This window comes from Heteronotia binoei, chromosome 12 (genome assembly GCF_032191835.1).
Source record: "Heteronotia binoei isolate CCM8104 ecotype False Entrance Well chromosome 12, APGP_CSIRO_Hbin_v1, whole genome shotgun sequence".
Classification (NCBI taxonomy): Eukaryota; Metazoa; Chordata; class Lepidosauria; order Squamata; family Gekkonidae; genus Heteronotia; species Heteronotia binoei.
In genome coordinates, this window is record NC_083234.1 from 43,700,213 (window position 1) to 43,713,204 (window position 12,992).

The following is a 12,992-nucleotide window of genomic DNA, read 5'->3' on the forward strand; positions in this document are numbered from 1 at the left end:
CACTTTCTGTCCTTGCAAAGGACTCACAGATCCCACTGAAGTAACTAAGAACATTAAAAAGCCCTGCTGGATCAGACCAATAGTATATCTAATCCAGTATCCTGTCTTACACAGTGGCCAGTCAGTTCCTCTGGATGGCCAACAACAGGGCATAGAGGCTGAGGTGATGTTGCATCAAGACATTTTCATGGCAGACTTCTTACGGGATGGTTTGCCATTGCCTTCCCCAGTCATCTACACTTTACCCCCAGCAAGCTGGGTACTCATTTTACCAACCTTGGAAGGATGGAAGGCTGAGTCAACCTTGAGCCAGCTACCTGAACCCAGTGTCCGCCAGGATTGAACTCAGGTTGTAAGTAGAGCTTGGACTGCAGTACTGCAGCTTTACCACTCTGCGCCATGGGGCTCCAATTAGTCAGAGAAAAATCAGCCCCTTTTAAAGATACTATACCCCCCTAGACTGTTACTTTCCCCCACCATAATCACTTCCATCTTATCTGGGTTCAGCTTCAGTTTGTTCCACCTTTGACACTTGATTTATTATTTAGGGAATGTATACACCCTTTTATGGACCTTCTCATATTATCCAGATGTAGACCTTGGACAGGGATGGCAACTTCTAGAGGCTTAGGTTTTTGAAAAAAGTTAGACAGCTGCATACTATCAATGTATCAGTAATTTTCAGGTCCAGATTATGATCGTATTAAGTAGCTGATATGAAACAACAACAAAAGGGAAAGACCAGAACCTTGACATTTATTTACTTAAGATTCAAATGGAATCCTACAATTTAAAACAATACACATTAGGAGAATATTATATATACAATCAACAATGCAAGAGAAGCAGATTGCAACATTCAGAACAACCCTGGCTGCTTCCACACAGGGATTTTCCTCTGCAGGAATCATAGAAAATGTATCAGTGACTGTTTAAATGGAAGCATGCACAATGTCATGCTCATTGACCTGGGGGCCTTCCAACGGTTTCCTTTTTTTGAGCTGAGAAGGGGAGGAAAAATGGAGGGTTGCTAGGCCACTGGGTGGGAGGGGGGCTATGCGTGATGTCCATTGTGTCTGTGCAAATGCACATGATCAAGGAAAATACGGGTGGCAGTGAGACAGCCTGCTCCCATTGCTGCTGACTGAGTTAGGGATGCATTGTTGAATCCTCATGTGGAAGCAACCCATGACTGTCCAGCAACAACATTTCTGGGGTTGACCAAATAAAACAATGGGGATTTTCCACAAATGTAAACAAAGCCTCATTGGAGTTGATGTTTCTTTCTAAAATTACATTTAATTGTATATAACAACCTTGTACTTTATATATTCCATGGCACTTTGCCCCTGCAGTTGACGCATTTTTGTCTTCCGAACTTTATATGTAGATATTCACCTCCTGAAGCATTTGACGAAATAGGCTCCAATTCACAAATATTTACGTTAGAATAAAAAAAAGAGGCCCGTCTTTAAGGTAGCGCAGACTCCTCTTTATTATCAGAGACGGCTAAACGAAAGACAGAAACTTGTATCACCTTAAAAGGCCAGCCCAGTGTAGCACAAATCCTCATGGGCTGTATCTGATGGTGCGGTCTTAAGCCTATGAAAGCGGATGTTGCAAGAAAATTTCCAAGCCGTCCAGGTTTCTCCAGCCTGAGTTTTGCAGACTAACTCGGCTGCCTCATTCGTATCATAATAGGATAAAACCTTGCCCCGTGGCCAGGATTTTAGGACTTTTTACCGTAAACTGAGCTTTGCGGGCCTGCCCCCGCGCCAGGCGCGCATATCTTCTGTGCAGTCTGCGGCCAGAGCACAGAACCGTGGGCCCACTCGGCGATCTCCCGAACCCGGAATCCGCTCGGCTCTACTATGCCAGTCCCTGGCGCCGGCGGGCGGGGAGGAGACGGCTCCTCCCCGGGGGTGTTCCCGGCACTAGGAGGCCGCGCCGCGCAGGCTCCATAATTGGAGCAACCGCTTGCCCCGAGCCCTGATCTGGGCGCAGGGAGAGGGATGGCTGGGGCCGCGAGTAGCACTTTTTTACTCCTGCTCTTCGGGGCGCTGAGCCTGCAGGCCGATCGGCCAGGTGAGTCCGAGATGGGGGAAGCCTCTTCTCTCCCCAGCGCATCTCTTCCCTTTGCATGGACGTCACCGGGCGTTGGATCTCCCCCTTTCCTTTATTGTTCCCCCACTTTCGCAAACGAACCGCCCCGCCCCCAACGTACCAGTCCTGGATCCAGAGAGACGCGCGCGGCATGATCGGAGCAGCCCGGGCATTGTGCCCGGGAGGAGTAGAGCTGTTGCTACCGAACTCCTCCGGAGAGAGGGGCGCTCGTTAGGTGGACGCCTCTTGAAAGCGACACCTTCCTTTCTTTCCGCTGAGGGGGGGGGGGGGCATCTCAGCCTGTGGACGTCACTGCCACTTGGGGGGGGGGGTCGGCAGATAAGGCTAAGAGTGAGTCATCCGTTTAATCGTAGAGAATAATGTGATCGGGGAGGTGGGGTGTCTGGCTTCGGACTTCCTGTGTAAGTGAGGCGCACACGGGAAAGCTCTGCTCTAAGTTGATCCTAAAGTATCTGAAGATCTAGTGGGAAAACGCGCACTCTGCCTTTTCTCCCCAACGCCTCTTATTAGAGTAGGGAGTTGCTAGCGTTTCTGGTCTTGAAGGCTTTGATGAGATGCTCTGAAAGGTCTTGACCTTTTTAGAACCTTTGCCTTGTTATATATACACCTACCAAGGCTTTGGGTGCCAGTTTAGGATGTTGTAGGTAGATACTAAAACGGTGATGAAGTATCTTTGCCTGAGTCTCTTTGCCAGGAATTGGTGTGAGGTGCTTGGTTGGGAATCTGCACCGCTTGGGGGCAAAGATGGGTTTCTTCTGTGCAGTGTGTGAATGAGGCTTTGGTAGTCAGGAAAAGCCAGCCTCTCTAGCTTGGAGCATACAAAAACAGGTGCATGGGCAATAAATATAACCCCCGCCCCCGCACATAATTGGAGTAGTGGTGAATAGGGAACAGTTTATGAAAGCCCCACAGATTGAATTTGCAAATCCATGCGAACTTCCTGGCTTCTGATCAGATTGGTCTCTTAATTCAGGGGTGTCTAACTCATTTGTTATGAGGGCCGGATCTGACATAAATGAGACCTTCTGGGCCGTGTCGGGCTGGGCCAGGTATGTACCTATTTAAGATTAGGCAGCAGAGATATAAGCTTTTTTAAAGGACACAAACATGACAAAAGTTTTTTTTTAAAATACTTAAAATAAAATATGCTTAAAACATTAGCACTTTTTGGTCCTAAAGGTGTTTTTTTTGTATCTCTCCCATGGGATCCAGGGAACTGGGCAAAGAAAGCTCTGGCTCTTTCTCTCCCTCCCCAGGGGACCAGGAGAGGGAGGAGCCTCAACCAATGGAGGAAACTGAGGTTTTGTTCTGTAGCTTCTGTGCAATTGAGCAAGCTTTGCAAAGCAAGTTGGGATGCAGAAGGAAGCAAGGGAGAGGGAGAAGGAAGCAGACAAGAGCCAGTTGCTTGGGGCCTGATAGGAGCCCTCCGGGGGCCTGATTTGGCCCTCAAGATGCATGTTTGACACCCCTGTCTTAATTAATTCTCAAGCTTATGTTTGGTACTCTTCTAGTTAGCCATGGCATAGGACTTTTTTGCAGGGCCACTGATAGGGGAAGTATTTTGGTGGGCCTGGTTACCCTGAAGCTGGAGTCATACAGCTGATATTCATATGATGCTTGCACTGGGCCATGGTGGTACAAGGGGGACCATAGTGGCTGTTAGTGCATCTGTTTCCTTGCATTAAATATCTAACAATGATCAGACTGCCTTATTGCTCCACAGACCAAACTCTGGTGGGTGGTCTAGGGATGGAGGAAGATATCAGAGTGCCTGTTGAAGAAGACAGTGTAATAATGGGGGGGAGGGGGGCTTCAACTACCCTCATATTGGTTGAGCAAATGTTTGATCAAAGTATGATACATTTCTACAGTTGATCAGTAAATGGTTGTACTCTGTTAGTTATGAAGCCAACTGAGGAGGTGACCCTGAGTTTGAGTCTGCTACCTGGAATCTGTTGTGGAAGGTAAAAGAGGTTGAACCATCATGGAACCATATTATCAAAGTCATCATACATGTGAGCAGTTAGTTGCCTGGAAAGGCCAACTCAGCCACAAGGAATTTGATAAGAAGGGTCAAATCTCTTCAATATGATTGGAGATTATTTGGTGTTGGTTAAAAGTGCCATCAAGTTACAGCTGATGTGGTGACCCTCTAGCATTTTCAAGGCAAGAGATGGTCAGAGGTGGTTTGCCGTTGCCTGCTTCTGCATCATGACCCTGGTATTGCTTGAAGGGCTCCCATTCACTTACTAGCCAGGGCTGACTGTACAGCTTCTGAGACATGACAAGATCCAGCTAGCCTGGGCTATCCACTATTCTGTGACAGAATACTGGAGGATGACTGAGATAACTCATTTTTTAAGGGATACAGGAGCACTTGGAAAATTGTATACTGGTTTCTTTCTTGAGTATATGAGTAGAAGTATTAGTAAGGACAAAATTGTTAAACACAGAAGAATGAATCTTGTTTAAGTCGAATCAGCATGACTTCTGTAAAGGGAAATTCTGTCTCACTACATTTTACAGTTCTTTGAGAGTGTCAACTAGAATGTAGACAAGGGTGACCTGAAAGACAATGTGTACTTGGTTTCACAAACAGCATTTGCCAGGGTGCCTCACCAAAGCCTTCTGAATAAGCTTAGCAATCCTGGGATAAGAGAGGACATGTCCTTTCATGGATTGGTAAGTAGTTAAGAAGAAACAGAGGGTGGGAATAAATGGGCACCTTTCACAGTGAAAGTGTCTAGTGGGGTCCCCTAGGCATTTGAACCACGGCTGTTCAAATGATGTATATATTTACTGGGGGTGATCAGTGGAGCTGCAAAGTAAGTGCATGACACCAAACACAAGTGGATAGTGAGGAACTTCTGAAGGACCTCTCCAAATAGGGTGAATTAGTGATAGAGGGGCAGGTGGAGCTCAGTATTTATGCAAAATGATGCATGTCTGGGCAGACACCCCCGCCCCCCAGTTAATATACGGTGATGAAGTCTGAGCTGGCAATGGCAAATCAAGGCAAAGGCCTTGGAGTTGTGATGGATACCTTACTACAAACGTGAACTCAGTGTGCTGCAGGAAGGAAATTCCATACTAGGAATCTTTGGGAAAGGCACTGAGAAGATAACTGTTGGTATAATAATGCCCTTATACAAATCACTGGTGTGGTTTATTTTTTTTATTTTATTTTTTCCAACATTCATCATTTATTGAGATTAGTATATATAACAGATCCATAGTAATAATAAGTATTTAACAATTAAACAAACAAAAATTACGTAGTTCATAATTATCCACTCATCCAACACCCTGTGACCCGTCACCCTTGTTGCCCATACTTATCTATCACTGCCTATTGTATGCCTAATACTTGATATAGCTCTCTGGACCACCTTGGCCCCCACAGCCTAGAGGGAACTATGTTCAAAATCACATCCCGGACCCTGTAAATTATTGACAGCCGCCAAAAATGGTGCCCAAATGTCCTCGAATTGTTGTTGTTGCATCATTCGTCGGTAGACCAGCCTTTCATCCACCGCCAATCGCAGCATGTCCTCTAACCATTGCGCCACGGTTCCTGAAAAATCCGTTCTTCACATCTGCATGATTATCCTCTTTGCCGTCATCAGTGCCCGAAATCCCCAATATCGCTGTGGGCGAGACAACACCCATGTTGACGGGAAGTGGTTTAAAAGAACTTGCATGGCTGTGAATCTGTGCTGACCTCCCAATACGCGGTTTATCCACCTGAGTATATCGCCCCAGAAATCAAGCAGCACCGGACATGCCCAGATCATGTGGCTTAGCCCCGCTTCACTTCCCTGGCATCGCCAACATGCTGGTGAAGTCAAGAGGTTAAATTTGTGTAGTCGAACAGGTGTCCAGTAAATACGGAAATGAATTTTTTTCTGAATTAATATCAAGCGTTGATCTTTAGAAACTTTTTGGATCGCCCTGTTGATTGTGAACCATTGGAATGGTAGAATATTAAGGTTCAGTTCATCTACCCATTTTACCCGTAATTCTTCAATTAGCTGTTGTTGTTGCGTCCCATATCGAAAGTGCGTGTACAGGGCTTGCACTGGGTTATCTTGTTGCCATGTCCGCCTTAATACAGCTAAAAGGGATGGTGGATCAGGGGCAGCCAAGGCATCCGGACCCAGCAACTGCGTCAGCGCCGTCTTTATTTGGTAATAATGTAGCCATTGGTTAGATTCAAGATTATACTTGTCTTGAAGCTCCTTAAATGTCCAGAATTCTTCTCTGTTTGGGTCTCGTAGATGATCAAGAGTTGTTATCCCTTTTTCGATCCAACCCTTCCAGACCACTTGGCACCCTCCAATCCTCAATTCTGGGTTTCCCCAAAGAGTCATTGATCCATGTAAGAAGGCGTTAAAGCCTTGCTTGGTACCTATTAGCTGCTATAATCGCCTGGTGGCCTGAACTGCTGGAAGCAATACTTCCCCTTGGTGGTGCTTCGAACCCAAAACCTCTAGCGTAGAAAGAGGGGCCACTGTTGAAGCCTCGAGGGCCACCCAGTCTGGAGATTCCTTTCCTACATCTTGCCTCCATTTACTAACACTTGCCAACATATAGGCCCTATGGTATGCACTTAAGTCTGGCATACCAAAGCCACCTTGATCAATTGGGAGCTGGAGCCTAGCCAAGGAAAGTCGCGGTCTTTTCCCTTCCCACAAGAAGTTTGTTATTAGAGTATTGACTCTTTTAAACCACTTCTGTGGAATATACTGATGGAGACCTCGGAGAACATAAAAGAAGCGGGGGAATGTAACCATCTTGAGGGCATTCACTTTACCCCACAATGACAATGTAATGGGTTTCCATCGGGTAAAGTCAGCTTGTGTTTTCTCCAGGAGCTTTCTAAAATTCATCCCCACTAAGTTTTGACTTCGATTGGGAATTTGTATTCCTAAGTATTGAATCGAATCCTCCTGAAATCTAAACCGCCTTCCCACTGCCTCAGGAGTCTTCTTACCGCCCACTTGGAGTACCTCTGTTTTCCCCCAATTCACTTTGTAGCCTGCAAGTTGGCCGAATTCTTCAGTAAGCTTAATAATTGCTGGAAAAGAGGACTCTGGCTCAGTCACCATCAAAAGGGCATCGTCTGCATATAACAGAATTTTAAATTCGCTGAGACCGTGCTTCATACCATATATGTTTGTCCTTTGGCGCACCGCCTGGGCGAGAGGCTCAATACAGATGTTAAACAGGAGTGGGGAAAGCGGACACCCCTGTCTTGTGCCGCATGCCAGATCGACTACTCCAGACTGCTCTCCATTGACTCTAATTCTCGAGGTCGCATCACTGGTGTGGTTTAATTTGGAGTATTGTATCCAGTTCTGGTTGCAGGATCTCAAAAAGGAAATGAAAAAAAAAATGCCAAAAAGGGCAACCAAAATGATCACAGGGTTAAAGTGCTTGTCCTGTGAGGCAAGGCTAAAGCATTTGGTTTACATTATTAAAGCATTTTAGTTAGGAAAAAAGATAACTGAGGAGGTGACATGTCTACAGAATTATGCATGGTTGTAGCGAATAGAGAAAAAGTTTTCTCCCTCTACTGTAGTACTGAAACTTGGGGTTATCCTGTAAAACTTATCAGCATTCAATTCAAAACAGATAGGAGGAAATACTAATTGAACAATGGGTAGTTGATCTGTGGAACTCACTACTACATGATGTGGTGATGGCCAGTAACTCAAATAGATTAAAGAGGGTGTATGGAAGACAAACTTATGGAAGATAGGTCTGTTGTCGATTATTAGCTGAGACAGCCAAATGGGACCTTTGAGATCATTCCACATTGGGTTCTTAGATGCTGAGAATCAGCTGCTAAGTGAGGGCTGTTGGCTGTGGGCCCTGATTGTGAGATTCCCTGTGACATCTGACTGGCTACTGTTGGCACTCAATGGTGGACTAGATGGGCCACTGTTCAGAAGCACCATGGCTGCTCTTATGTTCTTATGATAGCAGAGAAGGGTTTTCTCTCTCTTTTTGTACAACTGTGAGTTTGAGTTGTTAGGTGGCATGGCATGAAAGTGTTGGCAAATAAATACATGTTTGAACTCTTGGGATTACACATTTTGCTCATGCAATGCCTGTTTGTCATGAAAGACTTGGTTGTGAAAATCCTGATGTTTGGCACTCAAAAGGATTGAAGGCTAGCCAATCCTTGTCCACATACACTTGATTTGATAGGCTGATTTTGTGGGCAGCCTAGTAGATCTTGGAACGGCTGCATGAGTTTCTGGATTGGGGTTTGGAACAGAGACCCTAGATGGTGAAGGCTGAATATCATGAAGGATGTTGGAGTAGGGAACAGACAAATTGGATGTGCATGTTCCATTGAAAAGAATGGGAATTGAGCAAGAGTGTGGTGGATTGTGCGTTATATCCACTGACATTATTTATCAGTTGAGAGATATCTGGAAATGTTTATTTGCTGGCAATATTTATTTCTGAACAAAGTTTGAGTCCAGTGGCACCTTTAAGACCAGTAAAGTTTTATTCTGGGCAGAAGCTTTTGTGTGCATGCTGCTTCAGATCGGCATGGCTACCCACCTGAATAGAAATGTTTTCTATTCATTATCTCAATAAGCTACTTAATAAAATGTAAAAGCAATATTTGGCATTCTACAGATATTATAATGAGAACTTTGGGGTGAGTGAGTAGAAGTTCCTGTGGTTAACTTTTGAATATTCTGTGTAGCAGTTTGTTCCTCCCTCTGACTTGCAAATGCAAAAGAAATTGTGTTAATTAAATACATACAGATTTAATTAATTTGAATGATGTATACTGGTTATGGACTGTTTTTCTTGGAATGAATTTGCACGGACTGTGCAGTGTTAGCAACAGAGTATATACCATTATAGGCATATAGATTTGGCTGGTTTCTTTGAATTGGTTGTAAAATCTAGTGCATCCTTCCTAAGAAAATAGACAGCCTTCTGGTTTCTCCTCATTGTCACTTTCCCTATCCTCAGCATTCTTCTTCCCAAGTCTTCTTTCTCTTTAGGACAAAAATGTCCTTTCTGTTCCTTGGCTCCGGGTGAGGTTGTTCCCACAGCCAAACTCCCCAAACTCCCCTTCTGTGAGCTTCAGATCTTGGTGACAGACCGTTCTTAGAGACTGAGATGTTGCAGTAAAAGTGGAAATCAAGGTACAAATGAAAATGAACATTTACTACCAAAACAGAAAGTATGTATTCGGCAAAAAAAAAAAAAAAATTGCAAGTAAACGTGCTTGCACATTGGGAAAAAAATTGATCAGCAATAGTATTTGTCATTTATTTTATTTATTAAAATATTGATATCCTGCTTTTCTTCTTGGCTCCAGATGGTTTACCAATAATCAACAATTAAAGCAGACAAAATAAAATCCCAAATTAATCCTGTCCACCCCCAAAACGATAAGTGCCATTTATACCAAAGAAGAGGAATACTTTTCATTCTGATCAACTCAAGTTCACAGTGTAGTATACAAATTTTCAAACAAAGCATCCCATGCCCATCACAATCTGAGAAGTGAAGCTCGCTCTGTATTGCACTGTTTTCGTTAGTCCTATCAAAAACGTTGTACAATTTTTACTCCACAAATGACAGTACTTGATTTTATTCAATCAAATATTCAGTAATTGATTTTATTCAATCAAAACTTACTTGTGAGTGTGTGCATGAAGGAAAGAAGTTTGCATTCTGTAATGCCAGAGATGATGTAGGTATATCTGAACTCCCATAATGTAGCATTCTAGCCCTCATGTGACTTCGTTTGCGCTTTGCTGGAACATTGCCTTTTATTATGAGTTAAAATGAGAGCCAGGCTGGTATATTGGTTTCAGCTTATTGGCTAGCATAAGGAATGGTTTGGCCATTGAGCTAGTGAGCAAGATCCAGGCATCTTTGCCTTGCACAATTCAAGCACATACTATATACTTGAAGAACAAAGTCATGGCAAATGAGGATCAACAGCAAAACCAAAATCAGAGACTTGGATCCTACAGCCACCACTTCATTGGATCTTAAGCAGAGCTTACAGATCCCTTCTGTCAAGTCTTCCTCCAATGAAGAAAGAATACCTCCCTTAGAAGTCTCTGTTGGAGGAATTTTTTTCCCCATTTCAGAAAGACCTAGCAGAAAAAGATCATAGTTGGTAGGGAGCTATAGGAGCCAACCCAAGTTGCAATCAAGACTTGTTCAGCAGTCTTGATGGGCAAGGGCAATGACTATCATTCAGATGACATATGTGATACTGACAAGTTGTATGGGTATTTTTTTTTGTTTGGACATCCCTGATACATTATAAAGCAATTATACAATACTATTGCAGATAAGTATGTTAGAGTTAGAGCATTATGTGAGAGAACGGAAACTAATTCAAAGGTGCTTTTCTGCATGCTTGCTTTAGAACCTACCTATTATAGCACTAAATATTCCCTTGCACAACAAATGTTTGTGGAAAATTGCTAGTGGCTGTTTTGCTTCTGCTGGTTATTCTTTTGATCTATCCCTATTTGTTTGTTGAGATTGGGATGCTGAAAGTATGTTACAGAGAAATAATTGCATATTACTCACCATTATGATGTGATATATTTCCTTGTGCATTTGTGTAACAATAGCAACCAGGTATATAGACGATATTGCTTTATTGGTTATTACAGTGCTCTGCCTTGCAGGGTACCCTATGTTAAATGGGCAGGTGTCAGGATAAGAATTTATTTAAAAAAAAAAAAACAGAAGAAAGATCAAGGGTGAAAAACTCAAAATCCAGCAACAAAAATAGAGTAAGAAAAAAGAAGAAAAAGGTATATGTAAAGTAGAAAAAAGTATAACAGCGATGGCGGATCTACACAAAAGTTTCTATAAAAGATTTCCAAATATCTAAAAATACGTAAGTCCATGCACAATTGTCATCTATATACCATATGTTCAAATACTGATAGAGCTCTAGGGCCTTCAATCCACTGGATTTATGAGAGGAGTCAGGATAAGAATTTTGAAAGTTTGCCTTGAGAATAGTTGTTCTTCAGAAATTCTGACAATAAAGGTTTTGCTGTGAACAATCAATGCCTGGTTGCACAGTGATTGCTAAGCATCTTTAGCTGAACAACTTCCTCATTCCACTCTGCCCCCCCCCCCAACAGGATTTGTGGGACATTGTGGACCATGGGAAGGAAAAGGTGGGAAAATCATCTTTCATGAATGAACTTGTACCCTGGGCCCAACGCACTGTGTGTGTCTGAGACAGTCTGGAGCCATGTGGGAGCCAGTGACCTGCAAACAATTCCATATACCTGGGAAATGGTTTAAATTACTCAAGCACAAGATCCTGGTTGTGTGGATCTTTCCTCTGGCACACCTTTGCTAGCATGGTGCTGATTCCATGTGAGAGATCCCCATGACCAGGCCCTGTCATCTAAATGTTCTTCAAACCATGCAAAAACTGCTTGTTATTAATCACCTGCCTAATGGCCATAATAACACTTAAATGGCCCTAAGCTTGCACAGGTCTTTGGTAACAGGGTACAAAGCAGGAAATAGGAAAAGCTCCCATGCCAACACCTCTTAGATACTATGTCTGTGCTTGATTAATTGTACAGATTAAAATGTACAAGATATATATACACACCGAGGAAATTAACATCAAGAACAAAGGATTTGTGCCTTGACCTGGATAACCCAGACTAGTCCGAACTCATCTGATCTCTGAAGCTAAGCAGAGTTGACTCTGGCAAGTATGTGGATGGGAAACTGCTTTGAAATACCAGTAGTCAGGAGAACACGGGTGGGCTTTATTCAGCCATCTCTCTGAATATCCTCCAGCCCCCAGTAGGGGTCAGTCACCAGAAGTCTCCATGACATCCAGGTGCGTGTGTGTGCACATGCACATAAAATACATGGGGGGGGTCATATACCCAATGGAGAAGGCGGGGGGCAGGAAATCATCACTGTTACTGCCATATAAATCTGATCAACACATTTTACAGATGAAAACTGTAATGTAGATGTAAAAGACCTATTCTCCCACCTAGTATTCCTGCTAGAACCTACTCTCCTGCTCTGCATTCTAGAGTCCCTTTTCCATCTGTTGTGCATATTTGTACATTACCTCCTGAAGCAGGTATATTAAGCAATAGATTGTAACTGTTTCCTTTCAACCCCCCCCCCCCTAATATTTCAACTTTGCAACTGATACTCCAGTGTAATCTGCAATGTTTACTATATGGATGGATAATCTGGGAGGAGGGTGAGAGTGGAAAGGAGAGCAGTGAATCATTGGGAGGGGGGCGCGTTCATATACATATGCATTAGAATCATGATTCTGCCAACACACACCTGGGTCAGTGGTTTAACTTCCAGAGACCAAATATGTGTACACTGAACAACATTTTAAAATTATTGTAACAAAAAATGTAATAGAATACATACTACACAGCAGAGCTGTCAAACTCCCAGCCCACGGGCCACATCCTGCCTGCTCAGGGCTTCAATCAAGCTGATGGTAATCTTCTCCCCCTCATCCCTTCCTGGCCTCACCCTTTGGAGCTGTGATGTTTTCAGCGCCTTCTGCCTTGTCTTTGCTTGCTTCAGTTGGAAACAATTCTAGGCTTGCAAAGCTGCAAAGAAAACGTGGAATGGATTTTCCATTAAGGTCTCTGTACCCAGAGAACTGTTCTACCTGGGTCCAGGGACCTTAAAAGAAAATCCATTCCATGTTTTCCTTGCAACTTTTTGCTGCAATGTATTTCAGTGGAGTGGAGATGAAGCAGTTTCACTTTTGCATTGTTGAAGTTTCTTGAAAATAAAGGGTTGATGCTTTGAGCTAGCTTGTCTCTGCTGAATTGACCTGAGAACTG

General features: G+C 43.5%; 1 protein-coding gene across 1 annotated transcript in view; it reads left to right on the forward strand.

Moving 5' to 3' along the window:
* The first annotated feature begins 1,859 nt into the window (after positions 1–1,859).
* The window catches only part of ADAM9 (ADAM metallopeptidase domain 9), an 89,384-nt gene continuing 78,251 nt past the window's right edge, over positions 1,860–12,992 (forward strand). The window contains exon 1 of the mRNA XM_060251731.1: positions 1,860–2,085. Coding sequence (XP_060107714.1) covers positions 2,013–2,085 — 73 coding nt within the window. The 5' untranslated portion in view covers positions 1,860–2,012. The remainder of the gene's footprint in view (positions 2,086–12,992) is intronic.